The sequence below is a fragment of the Oncorhynchus clarkii genome, chromosome 5 (assembly GCF_045791955.1).
Source record: "Oncorhynchus clarkii lewisi isolate Uvic-CL-2024 chromosome 5, UVic_Ocla_1.0, whole genome shotgun sequence".
NCBI lineage: Eukaryota > Metazoa > Chordata > Actinopteri > Salmoniformes > Salmonidae > Oncorhynchus > Oncorhynchus clarkii.
The window spans coordinates 73,996,753-74,018,259 of record NC_092151.1 but is presented as its reverse complement, the minus strand read 5'-3'; the positions used below and the strand labels follow the sequence as shown (position 1 = coordinate 74,018,259).

Sequence of the window (21,507 nt, the reverse complement as noted above, 5' to 3'; positions counted from 1 at the left end):
GCTTTTTCACTTTCGTGCATCGAGTTCAAACCCCAGAGAGAATTTGTTGTGCTTTGTTTTTCTGGACATTTGTTTACTGTGTTATGGAAAAGCTGAGCAACTGTAGACCACTTGAGTTCCTGGCCCTGATACGTTATTTTGGCTCGGTATTATCATACATACCATGCATCTTTGTGTGTCTATCCTTGTCCTCTTGTGTCATGCAGGCAGGATATAGGTATTACGTAGGTGGTATGTGGGTGACAGATCCAATACAAACAGAGGCTAAATTCAGCCATTTTGATGTGGGGACGTAACACAATCACTTAGCAGGCAGTTTTATCCCAAATAAATATCAATATATACATAGTCATGACTCATACAGGATCTAATAGTCACTGGTCTGGTGTTGCCGACACCTTACTCCAGCCGGGGTGAGCCATCTGAACCAGGTTAGTGTAGATGACCACAGTGTCATAAAGGACAGTTGTTCTGAGGAGGTCAAGGTGGTGAGGCATGTGGTGTGACCCCTTAGCCATTCCTGGCAGGGTGTGAGTGGGTATGTGAGAGTGTGTTGAGCCAGGTTCATGACCTCACTGATGGTAATAGCCAGTCTTGACATCTCTCTTCCAGCTCTCAACATGTGCTTTAAGTTATCAGAGGAATAGACATATCATTTCAATTAGCAACTCCTCCCTCGCTCTCTTTATCTCTCCATCCCTGCCTCCCTCTCTCCCTCCTTCCCCCTGGGGCCTCAGAGTCTGTCCAGATACAGAGGTAGAGATGTAATGACACACTACTGAACCAGCAGGGTCAGGGTGTAATTTCAACTCCTTTCAAAACACAGCAGAGGCACCCAGTGCTTAGATGTACTTGCCTGCCTGCCGTAGGTCCATGTCTGACTGAGCCCATACAGATCAGGCCCCTCGCTGGCAGCATATTCCATAGTGTACCATTTTGATGTACTCTTATGGGTCAAACTTTATTTGGATAGTTTGGATATTCCATAGAAAAAGTATTCTATGTATTATTGTGGGTCACATTTTATTTGGATAGTCCGGAAAGTTCATCTGTAGGTGCTCTACAGATGGTCATACTATCAACAAACTATCTGTTGATAACAAACTGCTTGCTAAAGTTAGGGTTAGGCTTAAAGGGTGTTTTCACATATTTTCCTCTTTAAAATAACTGATCTCAGTCCTCTTTTTAAAAAAAATTTTAAAAAGCAAATGTACTCAGAACATGAGAACATATGAAAGCTGGTGGTTCCCTTTAACTTGAGTCTTCAATATTCCCAGGTAAGAAGATTTAGGTTGTAGTTATTATAGGACTATTTCTCTCTATACCATTTGTATTTCATATACCTTTTAGTTTAGTTTATTAATTTGACAATTAAAAAAAAAAAAAGCACACATAAAATTTAAAAGCCATACATGCACATTAATAAAATCATCGAGGATAACACACATAGTCTGGGACTTATTTCCATTGTGGTCCTCTTGAGACAAGATGGCTAGACAAGAACAAACACAGTATGGCAGTGAAATAATAAAACAAAAACAAAGAAGAAGAACATCTATCTCATTCCAGTTACATCATGGGGGTTATTCATATGGGCATTGGATGTTCTAATAGGTACTTTAATATTGCCAGCCTAATCTCGGGAGTTGATAGGCTTTAAGTCATAAACAGCGCAATGCTTGAAGCACAGCGAAGAGCTGCTGGCAAATGCACGAAAGTGCTGTTTGAATGAATGCTTACGAGCCTGCTGCTGCCTACCACCGCTCAGTCAGACTGCTCTACCAAGTCATAGACTTAATTATTATATAATAACACACAGAAATACAAGCCTTAGTTTCCAGATTTGACCATATTAATGACCTATCATTTTGAAAACAAAACGTTTATTCTTTCAGTGAAATACGGAACCGTTCTGTATTTTATCTAACAGGTGGCATCCATCAGTCTAAATATTGCTGTCACATTGCACAACCTTCAATGTTATGTCATAATTATGTACAATTCTGGAAAATTAATTACGGTCTTTGTTAGGAAGAAATGGTCTTCACACAGTTCGCAACGAGCCAGGAGGCTCAGACTGCTGCATATACCCTGACTCTGCTTACACAGAATGCAAGAAAATTGACACAATTTGATGATGTTTATGATTAGGTACACATTGGTGCAACAACAGTGCTTTTTTCGTGAATGCGCTTGTCAAATCACCCATTTGGCGAAGTAGGCTATGATTCAATGATAAATTAACAGGCACCGCATTCATTATATGCAACTCAGGACAAGCTAGATAAACTAGTAATATCATCATCCATGTGTAGTTAACTAGTGATTATGTTAATATTGATTGTTTTTTATAAGATAAGTTTAATGCTAGCTAGCACCTTACCTTGGCTCCTTGTTGCACTCGCATAACAGGTAGTCAGCCTGCCACGCAGTCTCCTCGTGGAGTGAAATGTAATTGGCCAAAATCGGTGTCCAAAAATGCCGGTTGCCGATTGTTATGAAAACTTGAAATCGGCTCTAATTAATCGGCCATTCCGATTAATCGGTCGACCTCTAGTCCGGAGTTCCTTTAGAGTGTTCACACTGCACAAAAAAATTAAGCAAACCACACGTAGTTCACTAAAATTGGCCGAAAGGGACCATGTGTGAAAACACCCTTTGAATAAGGTTTAGGGTTAGGGGCTTGTGTTAGGGTTAGGGTATGGGTAAACTAGGGTTAGGGTTATGGTATAGGTAAACTAGGGTTAGGGTATCGCTAAACTAGGGTTAGGGTATCGCTAAACTAGGGTTAGGGTATAGGTAAACTAGGGTATAGGTAAACTAGGGTTAGGGTATAGGTAAACTAGGGTTAGGGTATAGGTAAACTAGGGTTAGGGTATAGGTAAAGTAGGGTTAGGGTATAGGTAAAGTAGGGTTAGGGTATAGGTAAAGTAGGGTTAGGGTTAGGGTATAGGTAAACTAGGGTTAGGGTATAGGTAAACTAGGGTTAGGGTATAGGTAAACTAGGGTTAGGGTATCGCTAAACTAGGGTTAGGGTATAGGTAAACTAGGGTATAGGTAAAGTAGGGTTAGGGTATAGGTAAAGTAGGGTTAGGGTATAGGTAAAGTAGGGTTAGGGTATAGGTAAAGTAGGGTTAGGGTATAGGTAAACTAGGGTTAGGGTATAGGTAAAGTAGGGTTAGGGTATAGGTAAAGTAGGGTTAGGGTATAGGTAAAGTAGGGTTAGGGTATAGGTAAACTAGGGTTAGGGTATCGCTAAACTAGGGTTAGGGTATAGGTAAACTAGGGTATAGGTAAAGTAGGGTTAGGGTATAGGTAAAGTAGGGTTAGGGTATAGGTAAACTAGGGTTAGGGTATAGGTAAAGTAGGGTTAGGGTATAGGTAAACTAGGGTATAGGTAAAGTAGGGTTAGGGTATAGGTAAACTAGGGTTAGGGTATAGGTAAAGTAGGGTTAGGGTATAGGTAAACTAGGGTATAGGTAAAGTAGGGTTAGGGTATAGGTAAAGTAGGGTTAGGGTATAGGTAAACTAGGGTATAGGTAAAGTAGGGTTAGGGTATAGGTAAACTAGGGTTAGGGTATAGGTAACCTAACCTAGCAGGGGTAAAAGAAACAACTGAAACTATACTGAGCATAAATATAAATGTAACATGCAACAACTTCAATGATTTTACTGAGTTACAGTTCATATGAGGAAATCAGTCAATTTAAATAAATTCATTAGGCCCTAATCTATGGATTTCGCGGGTGGGCCTGGGATGGAATAGGTCATGGGGGGGGCCTGGGAGGGAATAGGCCATGGGGGGGGGGCTGGGAGGGAATAGGCCATGGGGGGGGGCTGGGAGGGAATAGGCCATGGGGGGGGGGCTGGGAGGGAATAGGTCATGGGGGGGCTGGGAGGGAATAGGCCCACTCACTTGGGAGCCAGGCCGACCCACTGGGGAGTTTATATTTGTGTTCAGTATAGATCCCCTACATACTGGTCTTACAAATAATTAGGAAAAAAATGTCTGGGAGGTTCTCTTCTGCACTATTCAACCAATCCAGTAAATGTGGAGGAGGAGTTGAGTGTCGCCTTGGGTGAGTTCGAGCGGATCACTTTTGTCAAGTCAGTGGTCACCGCCTTTTCAAAGTGTGTTGCATTATGGGGATAAAAATGTTCCATTATAGGGCCTCCCGAGTGGCGCAGAGGTCTAAGCTGTGCCACTAGAGATTCTGGGTTCAAGTCCAGGCTCTGTCACAACTGGCCGCAACCTGGAGGCCCATGGCGCGGCGCACAGTTGGCCCAGCGTCGTCCGGGTTAGGGAGGGTTTGTCCGGCAGGGATATCCTAGTCTCATCGCGCACTAGCGACTCTTGTGGCGGGCCGGGCGCAGTGCACGCTGACACGGTCGCCAGGTGTACGGTGTTTCCTCCAACACATTGGTACGGCTGGCTTCAGGGTTGTGTCAAGAAGCAGTGCAGCTTGGTTGTGTTGTGTTTTGGAGGATGCATGGCTCTCGACCTTCGCCTCTCCCGAGTCTGTACGGGAGTTGCAGCGATGAGACAAGACTGTGGATACCACAAAATTGGGGAGAATTTTTTTATTTTTTTTTCAAAATTGTCCGGCGTGTGCCTACATGTCAACTGCATGAGCTTTACATAAATCATGTGATCAAAGGCCATGACGTTTTGACTGCAGATCAAAGGCCATGACTCTTCACCAACCTTATCCTGCTGCCATGTTGTTGGAGGTGATTTTGTTTGACCCATGCAAACGTGACCCGAAATGTGACTGAAAAACCAACTTTCCCCAATTCGTGTATACATGGATATGAGCAAATTAATGTGATGTTTGATGGTCTCTCACACCAATTTATTGTACAATGTACACACATATATTTTCACTTCATGAGTGTGTGATATGGGGGTTGGAGACATGTTTATCTTTACATTACAAAGACAAACTTGAAAACAATGTCAACACCGCCATGTTGTACTGGGCCTTGCTGTTGGAAACCACATCAGTGTCCGACTCTTGGCTGTCACAGATGCACCACACCCGACTTCACTCCTCGACTTTCGTCTAGTGTCGGTTTGTTTTCACCTTACCACTCGAACGAGCCCCTTGTTAATGTCCAAAAGCAGAAGTAGTGTCACAGGCTCTATTTCCATTTCCCCTGAGAACCGGAACATCCGGTTGTTGGGGACTCGGCGGAGGATAGGGTAAGGCTTAAGGTTAGGGTTGGTAGATAGTTGGTTAAAATGTTACTGATAGTTTGTAGAGCGTTTACAGATGGACTATACAAATAAAGTGTTATATTTAAAGACAGGGTGAACTACTGGTTAGTATGCACAGTCACACTCAGTCTTGTCCTACTCTAAGTACCAGTGTACATGAATATCACAACCACCCAAAGGTCTAAACTGGTTCGTGATCAATGCTTAGCAAACTAGGCTGAAGTTGTTTGTCTCTTGCTGGTTCAGTTTTGAGGTCCACATGATGAGAACATAGTGAAGAAAGAGATGAATAAAACATAATGACTTTGCTTTGAGTGGGAAAATGCCTTGAGTGGATGGAGAGAGAGGAAAGAGAAAAACAGAGGGAAGACCGATGAGACGGAGCTGGTCTCTTAACGCCTCACACAGATGGATGGATTGGCAAGAACCTGAAAACAACAGGAAAACGTTAGAGAGAAATATCTCGGCTCGCTCTCTCTCTCTCTCTCTCTCTCTCTCTCTCTCTCTCTCTCTCTCTCTCTCTCTCTCTCTCTCTCTCTCTCTCTCTCTCTCGTGACTACTACTTTAGAATGGAACATTTTGTTGAGTATCATGAATAAGCAGTACGATATTCAAGGAAACAGAATGATCCAAACTGTCTGAGTGTACTGGAGTGTCTTGGGAGAAATGTCTTGACAGCTTGAAACCACTCAGACATAGCGTAGTAATAGAACAGTACTTATGGTGGTGTTTTTAGAAGTAGAAGTGGAGCAGTAACACATTATTTGGATAGTCCCAAGGAGATGTTCAGTAGACGTTCAATAACTGTCAACAACATTTCAACTAACTCCACTAACCCTAGCCCTAACATGAACCCTTATCCTAACCTTAAACTTAACCCTTACACTAACTGTAAACTTAATCTTTACGTTAACCCTAATTCTAAACCAGTTGCTTATCAACGGAGAGTTTGTTTGTATAGTATGACCATCTGTATGGGACGATCCAAATAAAGTGTGACCATGGAGATATTTGTAGTAGCAGTAGTAGTGTTACATTTGCAAGCAGTAGTTGGGTAATTTATTGAAGCAAGCAGTAGTTGGGTAATTTATTGAAGCAGCAGTAGTTGGGTAATTTATTGAAGCAAGCAGTAGTTGTGTAATTTATTGAAGCAAGCAGTAGTTGGGTCATTTATTGAAGCAAGCAGTAGTTGGGTAATTTATTGAAGCAAGCAGTAGTTGGGTAATTTATTGAAGCAAGCAGTAGTTGGGTAATTTATTGAAGCAGCAGTAGTTGGGTAATTTATTGAAGCAAGCAGTAGTTGGGTAATTTATTGAAGCAAGCAGTAGTTGGGTAATTTATTGAAGCAAGCAGTAGTTGTGTAATTTATTGAAGCAAGCAGTAGTTGTGTAATTTATTGAAGCAAGCAGTAGTTGGGTAAGTTATTGAAGCAAGCAGTAGTTGGGTAATTTATTGAAGCAAGCAGTAGTTGGGTAATTTATTGAAGCAAGCAGTAGTTGGGTAATTTATTGAAGCAAGCAGTAGTTGGGTAATTTATTGAAGCAGCAGTAGTTGTGTAATTTATTGAAGCAAGCAGTAGTTGGGTAATTTATTGAAGCAAGCAGTAGTTGTGTAATTTATTGAAGCAGCAGTAGTTGTGTAATTTATTGAAGCAGCAGTAGTTGTGTAATTTATTGAAGCAGCAGTAGTTGTGTAATTTATTGAAGCAGCAGTAGTTGGGTAATTTATTGAAGCAGCAGTAGTTGTGTAATTTATTGAAGCAGCAGTAGTTGTGTAATTTATTGAAGCAAGCAGTAGTTGTGTAATTTATTGAAGCAAGCAGTAGTTGTGTAATTTATTGAAGCAAGCAGTAGTTGTGTAATTTATTGAAGCAGCAGTAGTTGGGTAATTTATTGAAGCAGCAGTAGTTGGGTAATTTATTGAAGCAGCAGTAGTTGGGTAATTTATTGAAGCAGCAGTAGTTGTGTAATTTATTGAAGCAAGCAGTAGTTGGGTAATTTATTGAAGCAAGCAGTAGTTGGGTAATTTATTGAAGCAAGCAGTAGTTGGGTAATTTATTGAAGCAGCAGTAGTTGGGTAATTTATTGAAGCAAGCAGTAGTTGGGTAATTTATTGAAGCAGCAGTAGTTGGGTAATTGATTGAAGTAGAAGAAGTTGTACTTTAAGTGGTAATATTGACATGAACAGATTTAGTTGAGTAGTAAAGAATTGAGATGGATGGGGAAAGGCAGAGTGAGAGTGGGTCTGGGGCTCTGAGAGGATTTAAGCACCATGGTCCGGCAGACTGACTGCTGCTGTTATGGGGGGAAATGGAAAATAACTTCTTGGACTTGACCGTTGAGTTTCCACAGGGCTTCATTTAACTCTACAAACTCCATCCAATACAGTTCAGTTTAAAACCTCTCTCTCTTTCTCTCTTTCTTGCTTTCTTTCTCTCTCTACTTTCTCTCTTTTCCTCTCTGACGCTTCCCCTCAGTCTCTCGCTCTCTCTCTCAGGTCTCGTTAAGCCCAGCTGGGTATCATTAACGCTGAATACAATCCAGATAGTCTTACCAGCCAGACAGTCAGGGAGAGGGTCACTAGTATCAGGGCTGGGAGTGACACCAAATGAGAGTGTATAGTGTTTGAGTGTGTGTCACACAGAACCCTACAATTGTGTTGTTGATTTGGACTTAGGTAGGTACAGGTAGCACATGGACCAGCCATCATTGTATATAATCTTCCCTTCTCCCCCTCCCTGCCATGTGTCACACATTAGCATTACACATAAATGCACATAATGGAGTCTTGTGCTCTCCAGTGTTTCCTCTCCCTCCCACCTCTCGTGTGTGTGGCGTGCATGCGTGGCACGCTTGTGTCACAGTCTGAAACTTTACAGCCTATTTTTTATATGCCTACACCTGGCTCTGGTTTTGGATAAAAAAACAACTACATTTGATTAGGATTTCATGCATTCCCATCAAAATGAAATCTCTGCTATGGCATGTTATGTTATGGGCTTAAGGGGAAACTAGAGAGGCTGTAATCAGAAGCTGATGTGGCTGGTCATGGTAGCTTGTCTAGCGTATGGCTGCATACACACACATACACAGCTCCAGCTAATGAACGCATGGCCAATAAAATGCTCTCTGCATTGTTTTACTTTCTGTTAATTTGCCCCGCCTGTCTGCCCAGGTTGCATTGCTCTTACCAGCCATAGCTTGTACTTTCATACCCTTGAATTAATCAAATGTTTCGATTTTTATGTTTTCCAGAGAAGAATAGTTTGTGGATATAATTGTATGTTTGCATGTGCGTGTGTGCAGTGTACACGCATGTGTGTGCTTGTGTGGCCTGCGTATGTGTGTCAAATCAAATTTTATTGGTCACATACACATGTTTAGCAGATGTTATTGCGGTTGTAGCATAATGCTCCGACAGTGCAGTAATATCTAACAAGTAAAAAATAACAATTACACAACATATACCCAATACACACAAATCTAGTAAAGGAATGGAATTAAGAATATAAAAATATATGGATATACAATGTCAGCGGCATAGAATAGGATACAGTATATACATTTGAGATGGGTACTGCAAGATATGTAAACATTATTGAAGTGATTAGTGTTCCATTTATTAAAGTGGCCAGTGATTTCAAGTCTATTTATATAGGGCAGCAGCGTCTAAGATGCAGGGTTACGTAACTTGGGGGAAGCCGGCTAGTGATGGCTTTTTAACAGTTTGATGGCCTTGAGATAGAAGCTGTTTTTCAGTCTCTCTTTCCCAGCTTTGATGCACCTGTACTGACCTCGCCTTCTGGATGATAGCGGTGTGAACGGGCATTGGCTCGGGTGGTTGTTGTCCTTGATGATATTTTTGGCCTTCCTGTGACGTCGGGTGCTGTAGGTATCCTGGAGAGCAGGTAGTTTGCCCCCGGTCATGTGTGTGTGTGTGTGGGTGTCACCCTCTTAGCCCATTAATCACTACCAGATCTCAACACTGACTGAAGTTGGGAGTAAATTATAGCTTTCAGATAATCTCTCTGCTTTTTCTCTTCTCTGTCTAACAGTCTGTTTCAGAGGCAGATATCTTTCAGTCAAGCTCTATGGTATATTAATGTACAGGGAAAGAGGTAAAGATCTCAGCTCCGATATGCACAATCACTTCCTGAAGCCACATCATATGATAGGTTAGGAAAGGTTAGATTCTGTATAAAAAAAAAAAATTGGTTTACACAACCTGAATACAAGAGGAAGAGGGGGGTGCGGAAGGAGAAACAATAAGGGGTCACAGTTTATATTATTCTGTATTTATTAATTCAGCCTTCTCCTCGTTCATGTGTAACTAGGCACATTCAGGACCTCACATCCTAGTGGTTGACTGTGTTTCAAAGCAGGCTGTGTATAGTGACAGGTAGTGTGTTTCAGAGCAGGTTATGGGTAAGTTGTAGGGATGCCCCTTTAATCAAGGCTGACTGGTGATTTCATGCTGCTATCATTGGTCTGTACAGCTTTACTTCACTGTAATTGGCCACTATAAAAGATAACTACCCTGCCTGGCGCACTACACAGTCGGGCTGAGGGAAGGCAGACGCTACACACACAGGCAAGCATGCACGCGCGCACACACACACACACATACAGAGACAGAATTACACACATTGCAGACTTTACTCAATGGTCTCAAGTTGTGCTGTAGAGCCCAGTTGGTTCCACAGTAAATCAAACCTCTCCATTCCTCTTCCTTTACTGTCATTAAGCTCTCCTCCATGCACAGAATACTGTGCATAGACTTACAAGTATATTCAACAGTTGTTCCTACACCATCAAATGATCTTAGTTGCATAAACATTTTTCACTTTGCTTCCAATTTGCTGTCGTCCTTTGTCGTTATTGAGCTGATCACCCCATGAAAAGTCTGGAGCAAATGTTATTCACATCGCAGTTCACTTTTACTCTGAGCCTGGGCTTGTTCCACAGCCACTCTCCTCTCTCCAGTCGTTCTCTCTACCCTTCTCCTCTCTCCACTACTCCTCTTGCTCATGGCATAGCATGTGAGTGCTGCTGACAGTAGAGCCAGGTCAGAGGGCCAGGTCAGAGGGCCAGGGGACCAAGGCAGACGAGCAGAGGAGGGGACCAGAGCAGGGCACCTCTGTGTGTTGACTCTACCGGTTCCCCCATGGTGCAAGGACCATCAGCCCTCTGTATGACCGTGAGAGGACGAGGGAAGGAGAGGAAGTCTTTCCAGGAGAATATGATTTGTTTCTGCACATCCAAAACCCCTGTGCAAACAGCATAAAACCCACATCCCCTCTCTTTTCAGTCCCACCTTGTACTAAATACAGTGTGCACGGTTTGATCAGTAGTAGCAGACCGTTTCAGTTCACTGACAGTGCTCACGTCTTGATATGTGTCTGTCTCCACACAGTCAACATAAAAGTTTCTGTCCAGTGCAGCCAGTTCATGATATCTGTAGCTGAATAACCATTTCCCAATTCCAGCCCCACAAAGCCCAGTCTGTGGTTTTCTGACGGGAGTATCTGTCCTTGGCCACTTCCTGTTCTGAGCCTGGGGGGAACCGATAGTTTTGCAGAACGTTATTTTTCCCAGCACCAGAAGCAACGTTCTGGTCTTCATATTTAGGAACAGCATACTAAGTTGCTGCTCTGTACAACTTCAACCCACTAACTTCACTTTACATGAACATACATTTGGAGTTAAATAAAAGCAAGAGGGAGTGACAGAGCATGATGATAGTGAGAACATTTCTGATCCAATCTTCAAAATAAAAAATTCATGAAAAGTAAAAACATTCATGAAAGCTTTGAAGCAAAGTAATATTTCTATCCCATAGGTTTTACCACTGTGAACCTGTGTGATAAGTTAATATTTCTGACTGGTCGGGTTCTGGTGGCAGGGGAGCGGTGGGGTTAGGTCCGGGGGGAGGGGTGGGAGGAAGGGGAACCTGATAATGGTGGGCAAAGGGGGTGGCTGGCGGAGGCTGAGGACTTCCAGTACTGGGGAGTGGTTGGGACTGGTGGGACATCTAGGAGAGGTCTCACTGTCTTCCTGGCAGGTGGGATGAGGTGAAGCTGGGAAGAAGTGGATGGGAAATAAGCTGTATGGGGATGTGGGATTGAGGGTTCCTGTGGTGTTTCACAGCCATTTTTGTTTTACACACATTGTAATGTCCAAACCTTAAACAACTTACCAAATTGTACCATTGTGTATTCTACTGCTAATTCCCATGATTGGTCTAAATATTTGTTTTTAACAGGAATACTTATGCAGTGCTTTGACCAGCTGTGTGTGTGTGTGTGTGAGGGAGAGTCAGTCAGACAGACTTCTCAGTCACATCAGCCTATTCATCAGTAGGAATTATCCACCAGCCTACACACACAGTCCACACACACACACACACACACACACACACACACACACTGCCACGTCTCACGTCCCTTTAATTATCCAGATGTGTCACTTCAACAAAGAGTCCATTGAAGGGGAAAACGTCCATATTTTATACAGGGAGAGTAGACTCTTCTGTGGTAGAAAAATATACAAGGAAAACTTTAGTTTATGAGTCTTTCCTTTTGACAGTTACATAATGTATTACTCTGGGAGCACAAGACAGGGCACTGTGGGCAGATAGAACTATACTGAACAGAAATATAAACGCAACATGTAAAGTGTTGGTCCAATATTTCATGAGCTGAAATAAAAGATCCCAGAAATGTTTCATATGCACAAAAAGCTTATTTCCCTCAAATGTTGTGCATGAAAGTGTTTATATCCCTGTTAGTGAGCATTTCTACTTTGCCAAGATAATCCATTCACTTGACAGGTGTGATTTACCAAGAAGCTGATTTAGACCTCATGATCATTACACAGGTACAGCTTGTGCTGGGGACAATAAAAGGCCACTCTAAAATGTGCAGTTTGTCACACAACAAAATGGCACAGATGTCTCAAGTTTTGACGGAGTGTGCAATTGGCATGCTGAGTGCAGGAATGTCCACCAGAGCTGGTGACAGAGAATTGAGTGTTAATTTCTCTACCATAAGCCGCCTCCAAATTTGTTTTAGAGAATTTGGCCTTACAACCACAGACCACCTGTAACCATGCAAGCCCAGGACCTCCACATCCGGCTTCTTCCAACTGCGGGATTGTCTGAGACCAGCATCCTGGACAGCTGATGAAACTGAGGAGTACTTCTGTCTGCAATTAAGCCTTTTTGTGGGGAAAAACTCTTTCTGATTGGCTGGGCCTGGCTCCCCAGTGGGTGGGCCCTATGCCTTCCCAGGCCCAACCATGGCTGCGCTCCTGTCTAGTCATGTGAAATCCATAGATTAGGACCTAATAAATGTACTTCAATTGAGTCATTTCCTTATGAACTGTAACACAGTAAAATCATAAAAAATGCGCATGTAGTGTTGACACTTTTTTTCAAAATAGTTAAGAGGTCAATAAATATTGTGTTCTTTTTTTCTCTTCAATGGTTAAACCATTTTAGACAATTATTATATCTGTACTTATTCTTTAGGATCCCGTTTGGATTTTATTTGGCAGTTTGGAGTTCATAAAAAAGAACTGTGGTCTCTCAATTTTTTTGAATCTCTCTCTCTGTCTCACTCTTTCTCTCTGATAACCCCATCAGTGATTTGACCTCCACACCTCAGACTCTCGAGGTATCAGATATGGCCCTCCCCCCTTTGTTTGACTTCTCTCCGACTGGTTCAAGCCTGATTGTTTTCCTTTGTGGCCTCCGTGAAAGCATTGAGAAGTGCTTTGCTGTCTGACATTAGTTTGTTATTCTAAAGATGACTTTGATCTGAGTTTTCTGTTGACTGTTTGACTTTGTCAGACAGACATGCTCTGAGACTCCCAGCTTCATCTGTTATTAATGCATATATGGTAGGGTGGACCATAAGGTTGAATTCCCCTTCAGGATTTAGTACAGAAATAGGATCAAGCATTTAGTTTGCCCCTGTCTCGTGATGTCAGTTTATTTGACAGCAGTAATGAGGGACAGACAGCAGTGGACCAAAGCACAACCGTTCACTCTGCTTTGTTAAATAGCAATCCCCAGCCTCTAACCCTATACCCTATCCTCTACCCATGACTTCTATTCCCTGCATGCTCCAGTTTAGAGCACACTGTCAAGCCCATTGCATGTATCAGAAGTCAACTGTATAACTTAGGTTGCATATGTGCACACTAGGCACAGTATGGTACATTCAACTCCAACCAGAGCACAGTGAGTAATATAGGCTTTGAGAGCTGGTTTTGGGGAGACCCTACTTAGTAAGTCTAGGTTGATTCCTGCAGGAGCTATAGGAGTGTATGAAACCCATTCCTGGGTAAAATTAGCCCTATAGTTGGCCCCAGCAGCCCCATAGAGCGGGCTGTGTACTAACACACGACAGTAGACCCCTAGCAGCAAGCCTACTTGAGCAGGCTGTGTGAGGAGGAATGTGAGGGACAGTGTATGGCAAGACACAGGTCCTGTCTGTCCACTGCCCCACTCCGGCCCCTCACCTTTAGCCTAGGAGGGCCCCTAACTCCCCCTGTGCCTCCTCATGTACCCCGTTCTGTCCAGCTACCTCCGCCTCTCTTCCTGTTCCTCCCCTGTCTCCCTCTACTCCCCTGAATTTACCTCCAGATCAGAAGATCCAACAAATCTCTCTGCTGTCTATAGGGCCTCTAGTATAGCTGCAGAATGATAGAGTTTGTTGGACCCTGAAGAGCTGGGGGGTGAATAGTCTGATCAATAGTCTCATTTTAGTCAGGAAGTATTTTAATCAGTGAGGTGAGTGGTTGGGCTTATGCACCTGTGCTCTCGTTTTTTCTTCTCTCCCCCCTCCCTGTCTACCTCCCTCTCTCTCCAGTCCTGACAGCCTGTCAGTGAGAGGTGAGTGAAACTGAACAGTAGCTCAACCATTGGACTGTAGAAACACTACTCTCAATAGTTTGCTGCATCAGAATAAAACATTGTCAAGAGGAGTTACTCACTGATCATTACTGAAAGCTTGATCTCAGCTCCTAACATGTCAGCAAACTTTTACAGACATTGCAAAAACATTTACATTTGGACTTGATAACTATCGTAACTTTTCACATGAAAAAGGAATTTGAGTTTAAAACGATACTGGTGAGTGGATAAGTGTTCCATGCTGCTATGAAATGAGAATGAGCAGAAGTTTTCCATAATGGTGAATGTGAGACAGCCCATAACCCTGTGTCCTGTGTGTCAGAGCCTGCTCTGATGTTACCATAGCAAAGCCTTGTTATGAGACAACAGCCCTACGCTCCATGCAGATACCTACCTGGATGGAGAATACAGCTCTTACTAAGTAAAAGTACTTTTGAAGTACTACTTAATTGGTTTTTCTGCGTATCTGTACTTTACTATTTGTATTTTTGACTTTTTTGTAACTTTTACTCTACTACATTCCTAAAGAAAATATGTACTTTTTACTCACATCCATTTTCCCTGACACCCAAAAGTACTTTTGGAATGGTCAAGTAGAACAGCAATCTGGTCAAATTCACACACACATCAATATAACGTGTTGTCATTACTGCTGCCTCGGAACTGATGGACTTACTAAACACAAATAATGTGTCTGTAAATTATGTCTGAGTGTTGGTGTGCCCTTGGTAGTCGGTACATTTTTTTAAAATAATTCAATCGTGCCATCTGGTTGGCTTTATTTAAGGAATTTGAAGTATGACAGTTGAGTACTTTTTCCACCACTGTAATTACACTACCGGTCAAAAGTTTTAGAACACCTACTCATTCAAGGATTTTCTTTATTTTTACTATTATTCTACATTGTAGAATAATAGTGAAGACATCAAAACTATGAAATAACACATATGGAATCATGTAGTAACAAGACGTGTTACACAAATCAAAATATATTTTATATTTGAGATTCTTCAAAGTAGCCACCCTTTGACTTGATGACAGCTTTGCACACTCTTGGTATTCTCTCAACCAGCTTCGTGAGTGGGTGGAGTCACCTGGAATGCATTTCAATTAAGAGGTGTGCCTTAAGTTAATTTGTGGAATTTCTTTCCTTAATTTGTTTGAGCCAATTAGTTGTGTTGTTGCAAGGTAGGGGTGGTATACAGAAGATATCCCTATTTGGTAAAATACCAAGTCCATATTATGGCAAGAACAGGTCAAATAAGCGAAGAGAAACTGCAGTCCATAATTAATTTAAGACATGAAGGGTCAGTCAATATGGAGAATTTCAAGAACTTTGAACGTTTCTTCTTGTGCAATCACAAAAACCATCAAGCGCTATGATGAAACTGGCTCTCATGAGGACTGCCACATGAATGGAAGACCCAGAGTTACCTCTACTGTAGAGGATACGTTCATTCGAGTTAGCAGCCTCAGAAATTGCAGCCCAAATAAATGCTTCACAGAGTTCAAGAAACAGACACATCTCAACATCAACTGTTCAGGGGAGACTGTGTGAATCAGGCCGTCATGGTCTAAATGCTGAAAAGAAATCACTACTAAAGGGCACCAATAATAAGAAGAGACTTGATTGTGCCAAGAAACTCAAGCAATGGACATTAGACCGGTGAAAATGTGTCCTTTTGGTACCAACCGAAAGACACGGTGTTGGTGAACGGATGATCTCTGAATGTGTATTTCCCACTGTAAAGCATGGAGAAGGAGGTGTGATGGTGTGGGGGTGCTTTGCTGGTGACACTGTCATTGCTTTCTTTAGAATTCAAGGCACACTTAACCAGTATGGCTACCACAGCATTCTGCAGCGATACGCCATCCCATCTGGTTTGCGCTTAGTCCCACTATCAGACCATTATTCCCCCTCTACCAAATGTTACAGTTGGCACTATGCATTCAGGCAGGTAGCGTTCTCCTGGCATCCACCAAACCCAGATTTGTCCGATTTGTCCTGCCAGATGGTGAGGCGTGATTCACCACTCCAGAGAACGTGTTTCCACTGCTCCAGAGTCCAATGGCGGCAAGCTTTACACCACACCAGCCGACGCTTGGCTTTGCACATTTTTATCCTAGACTTGTGTACGGCTGCTCGGCCATGGAAACCCATTTCATGAAGCTCCTGACGAACAGTTCTTGTGCTGACGTTGCTTCCAGAGGCAGTTTGGAACTCAGTAGTGAGTGTCGCATCCGATGACAGACCATTTTTACGTGCTACGCGCTTCAGCACTTGTCGGTCTCGTTCAGTGAGCTTGTGTGGCCTACCACTTTGCTGCCAATCCGTTATTGCTCCTAGATGTTTCAACTTCACAATAACAGCACTTAACAGCAGTAACAGTTGACCGGGGCAGCTCTAGCAGGGCAGAAATTTGACCAACTGACTTGTTGAAAAGGTGGAATCTTATGACAGTGCGGTGTTGAAAGTCACAGAACATGGCCTTGGTAAATGGAAAATCTGTTGGGTTTTTTTCATGCTAACTCTATGTACACTTTTATACATGAGAGCTGTTCTCTCTGGCCACATGGTAAATACCTTTCTGACTCTCCCTCCCCAACACATGACACAAGCCACCAGCTGTTTGTGTTTCATTAACTGTTTAAGCCCAGCATTAACACCTATATATTTACCCTTATAAGGAGGCCAGTGTCTTAGTGTGATATGGCTGTAATCTGATATAACAGGAAATGGAGCACTTCTGAAGGAGAAACTAACTAGATGATTTTGTTGATGAATGCACAATGAGGCCATTCAGAGGTCGATGGGTGTTGGTGAAGGGGAGCTGTTGAGAGTTTGTACAGTTTTACAGCTGTTTTGTTCTGTGATTAGCTGATTACAAAAACACAATTACAGTGATGTTATTGTATTTGTGAAAGTAAGGATGGTTTAGAAATCGTATGCCGAATGTCTGACGACTTGCATGAAAGCAGGATTCCTTATATTCTGGAATTTAAGATATCATAAATGTCTATTGATTTACAGGAACTGTATATAGATAAAGAAGTCGTTCTGTAACATCGGGTGTCATCAGAGTTCATTCTTGGCAGTGGTATTGGGCAGCAGATCTGAATATGTATCCCACAGCCAGAATACAACTCTGTTATATTGTATGAAACTCCAGGTTTTAACACTGATATATGGCAGTGGCCTGGTTATTGTGAGGTTCCTAGGTGGTGTGAGTGTGAAAGTGTGGTCTCTGGGTGTAGAGCTATGCGAGTGTGTGGAGGATGGTTAGTATGTGTAAATGTTTACTGCAGAGGGCACAGCAAGGTTTAGTGTGTGTGTGGGGGTGGGTGGGTGGTCATGTTTAACTATACTTGTGGAGACCCGAAGTCCCAACAAGTATAGTAAACAAACAAAACATTTTAAGAACTGGGGACATTTTGTTAGTCTCCACAAGTTATAATGCTATTTCTATTTCTAGAGGGTTTAGGGTTCTGGTTAGAATTAGTGTTAGGGATAGGAGCTAGATTTAGGGTAAGGTTTAGGGTAAGGGAAGTAGTGAAAATCGGATTTTGAATGGGACTGAATTGAGTGTCCCCACAAGGTCAGTTATACAAGACTGTGTGTGTGTGTGCCTGTGCATGTGTGCGTATGTGTGTGTGTGTGGTTGTGAGGAGTGCTGTGCTGCTTGACCCTGACATGTTGATCTATAAGCCACTCCTACGCAGCCTCGCACTGCCAATAGAAAGTTGTTTGGCCAGGGATGAACAGCCGGAAATGTCCCACACACAAACAAACACACACACACACGTGCCCCTTTGGCCTAGGATGACGACCAGGAAACCTCCCCTTTTGGCTTTCTGATCTCTCCAGCTTAACTCTATACAGTCCATAGTACACTCTTCACCCCTCTGCCTTTCTCTTCAAAACCACACTGCCACTTTACCTAAGGTTCCGAAACCCTATGAATTTACATGGTAGCTGCATAGGTGCAGTGTATTGACATTGCATTTCCACATTGTTACATGGTACTTCCAACTATTGCTATCCAAAGATTACAATCTTACTAGAGAAATGTTTACTTTTATATTAACAAAGATAGAACAACCACTAATGATTCTGCTCCAGTCGTTCTCCTTCTTTAAATAGTGTTTGTTACATAAGAAGCTATTAACACAGTGAGATTGCCACATCCGTAGACTGTTTGTAATTATGTAATAATCAGTTAGAATGACAGTAAAGCATTTACATGTGCAACCCCAACTCTCTCCCCCCACACCTTTTACTGGATCATTAATAGTGGTAGGTCAGACAACCACATGAGACAAGAATAAATCACTAAAAGATCACTGTGAGTGGACATCGACATTTCCTCTAAGGTAAGAGAAGATTAGACCATTGGCTGTTTGGGTCTGTTGAAGAGAGGAGGCGTGCTGGACCTCTCTCTGTGTGTCTCTCTCTCCCTCTCTCTCTCTCTCTGTCCCTCGATCTGTCTCTCTTTCTTTCTGTCTCTCGCTCACTCTGTATCTGTCTGTCTGTCTGTCCCTCTGTCTTTCTCTGTTTCTCTCTGTCTCCCTCTCTGAAATGCTGCCTTAATTTATTCCTGCCTCGTCCTGTCTGAAGTCCTCTCTAGCACACACACACACACACACAGCCAGGGGATGGAGAACTACTAAAGAATGTTTCACACACACACACACACACACACACACAGCCAGGGGATGGAGAACTACTAAAGAATGTTACACACACACAGCCAGGGGATGGAGAACTACTAAAGAATGTTTCACACACACACACACAGCCAGGGGATGGAGAACTACTAAAGAATGTTTCACACACACACACACAGCCAGGGGATGGAGAACTACTAAAGAATGTTACAACACACAGCCAGGGGATGGAGAACTACTGAAGAATGTTACACACACACACACAGCCAGGGGATGGAGAACTACTAAAGAATGTTACACACACACACACACAGCCAGGGGATGGAGAACTACTAAAGAATGTTTCACACACACACACACACACACAGCCAGGGGATGGAGAACTACTAAAGAATGTTACACACACAGCCAGGGGATGGAGAACTACTAAAGAATGTTACACACACACAGCCAGGGGATGGAGAACTACTAAAGAATGTTACACACACACGGCCAGGTGATGGAGAACTACTAAAGAATGTTACACACACACACACACAGCCAGGGGATGGAGAACTACTAAAGAATGTTACAACACACAGCCAGGGGATGGAGAACTACTAAAGAATGTTACACACACACACACAGCCAGGGGATGGAGAACTACTAAAGAATGTTACACACACAGCCAGGGGATGGAGAACTACTAAAGAATGTTACACACACACACACACACACACAGCCAGGGGATGGAGAACTACTAAAGAATGTTACACACACAGCCAGGGGATGGAGAACTACTAAAGAATGTTACACACACACACACACAGCCAGGGGATGGAGAACTACTAAAGAATGTTACACACACACACACACAGCCAGGGGATGGAGAACTACTAAAGAATGTTAAAGTATTTACATTTAGATGTATGGATATAGTTTTATGTACAGTTTTATTACTCAGAGCTGGCTACTGTAATGTTAAATTATCCCCGCCATTTTAATATGCTTTCACTCTTCACTCGGTGGTAAGATAATGAATGAATGGAAATTCCACTTTCAGACAGCAATTATTGTCTTTATTGAGCAAATGAAAACCATTCCTCCAGTAAAAGCTGCAGCTTTCCCTTGAACCTCTCAGATGATCTGGTTCCCTGGAGGAAAGACATGAAACTGCACCAACTGCCTGAATATACCACATGGATCCAAATACAGACCCTAAAACTTCTGTTTCATTTCACCACAGTCCAAATACTTAAACTTGTATGACATATTCTGACGGTTGTTTTCTCATTGATTTCAGGTTTGAAGACCCGCTGTGTGTGAAAGTGTGTGTGTGTGTGTGTTTGGGATGAAGTGCCTGTGGGGGGGCTACTTTCCGCTGATCATCCTGCTCTACCTGTTAGGAGACGTCACCTCACAGGTTAACCCAGGTGAGTGTTGGCATGGGAATGGTATGGAGAACGTGTGTGTGTGTGTGTGTGTGTGTGTGTGTGTGTGTGTGTGTGTGTGTGTGTGTGTGTTTCTGATAGGTGAGAATTGTCTGTTAATTGAATGATTAGACTGATCCGCCCTGAACCATATTATTGTATGGAATTGATTAGAATGTATAAAATCATAATCAATAAATGTGTAGTCCTAGTCAGAATTAGGGTAAAACAATATGTCTTTATGGTATTTTAAACACAGACTGTCTGAGCTTGGTGCCGACCTGACTAGAGATTTGGGAGAGAGAGGGGAGTACGTCAAGGACAAGGTCACTATCTCTGTCGGCTGGGTAGTGAGACAGACAGTGTGTGCGTAGCAGGACATGTGTGTGCGTATGTTTGTGTGTATGTCTGTGTGTATGTGTGTACGTATGTTTGTGTGTATGTGTGTGCGTATGTTTGTGTGTGGGCGTGGGAAGTCAGTATAAAATAATTTTTTTGTATTCTTGACTTTAGAACGTTCCGTGAATAAACCTTTTTGACTATTTAGCTGGGCCTCCGTCTGTTTCATTCGACCAGGATCTTACACATTCTGGTTTGCAGACTGAGAGTAATATAATTACATTGGGTTATGTACCTGGAGAACATAATTCTCTTATCAGTTTCCATTTGGAGGCTTTAACTGCTACTGCTGTCTCTTTGATGTGAGTGGGACTGTTCTGTTGTCCATGGGTCTCCACTGTTCTGCTGTCCATGGGTCTCCACTGTTCTGCTGTCCATGGGTCTCCACTGTTCTGTTGTCCATGGGTCTCTCCACTGTTCTGCTGTCCATGGGTCTCTCCACTGTTCTGCTGTCCATGGGTCTCCACTGTTCTGCCGTCCATGGGTCTCTCCACTGTTTTGTTGTCCATGGGTCTCCACTGTTCTGCTGTCCATGGGTCTCTCCACTGTTCTGCTGTCCATGGGTCTCCACTGTTCTGCTGTCCATGGGTCTCTCCACTGTTCTGTTGTCCATGGGTCTTCACTGTTCTGCTGTCCATGGGTCTCTCCACTGTTCTGTTGTCCATGGGTCTCCACTGTCCTGCTGTCCATGGGTCTCTCCACTGTTCTGCTGTCCATGGGTCTCCACTGTTCTGCTGTCCATGGGTCTCTCCACTGTTCTGTTGTCCATGGGTCTCCGCTGTTCTGCTGTCCATGGGTCTCTCCACTGTTCTGTTGTCCATGGGTCTCCACTGTTATGTTGTCCATGGGTCTCTCTACTGTTCTGTTGTCCATGGGTCTCCACTGTTCTGTTGTTCATGG

The 21,507-nt window shown here is 42.9% G+C and overlaps 1 protein-coding gene across 7 annotated transcripts in view; it reads left to right on the top strand.

Annotated features, from left to right (window-relative positions):
- LOC139409378 (discoidin domain-containing receptor 2-like) overlaps positions 1-21,507 on the top strand; it is a 71,130-nt gene that overhangs the window by 702 nt on the left and 48,921 nt on the right. For all 7 annotated transcript variants that reach the window (XM_071154452.1, XM_071154448.1, XM_071154450.1 and 4 more), the window contains exon 2: positions 20,082-20,211. Coding sequence is in view for 4 of the 7 variants with exons in the window: in XM_071154448.1 (XP_071010549.1) it covers positions 20,130-20,211 (82 nt within the window). In the remaining 3 variants the exon portion in view is untranslated. The remainder of the gene's footprint in view (positions 1-20,081; positions 20,212-21,507) is intronic.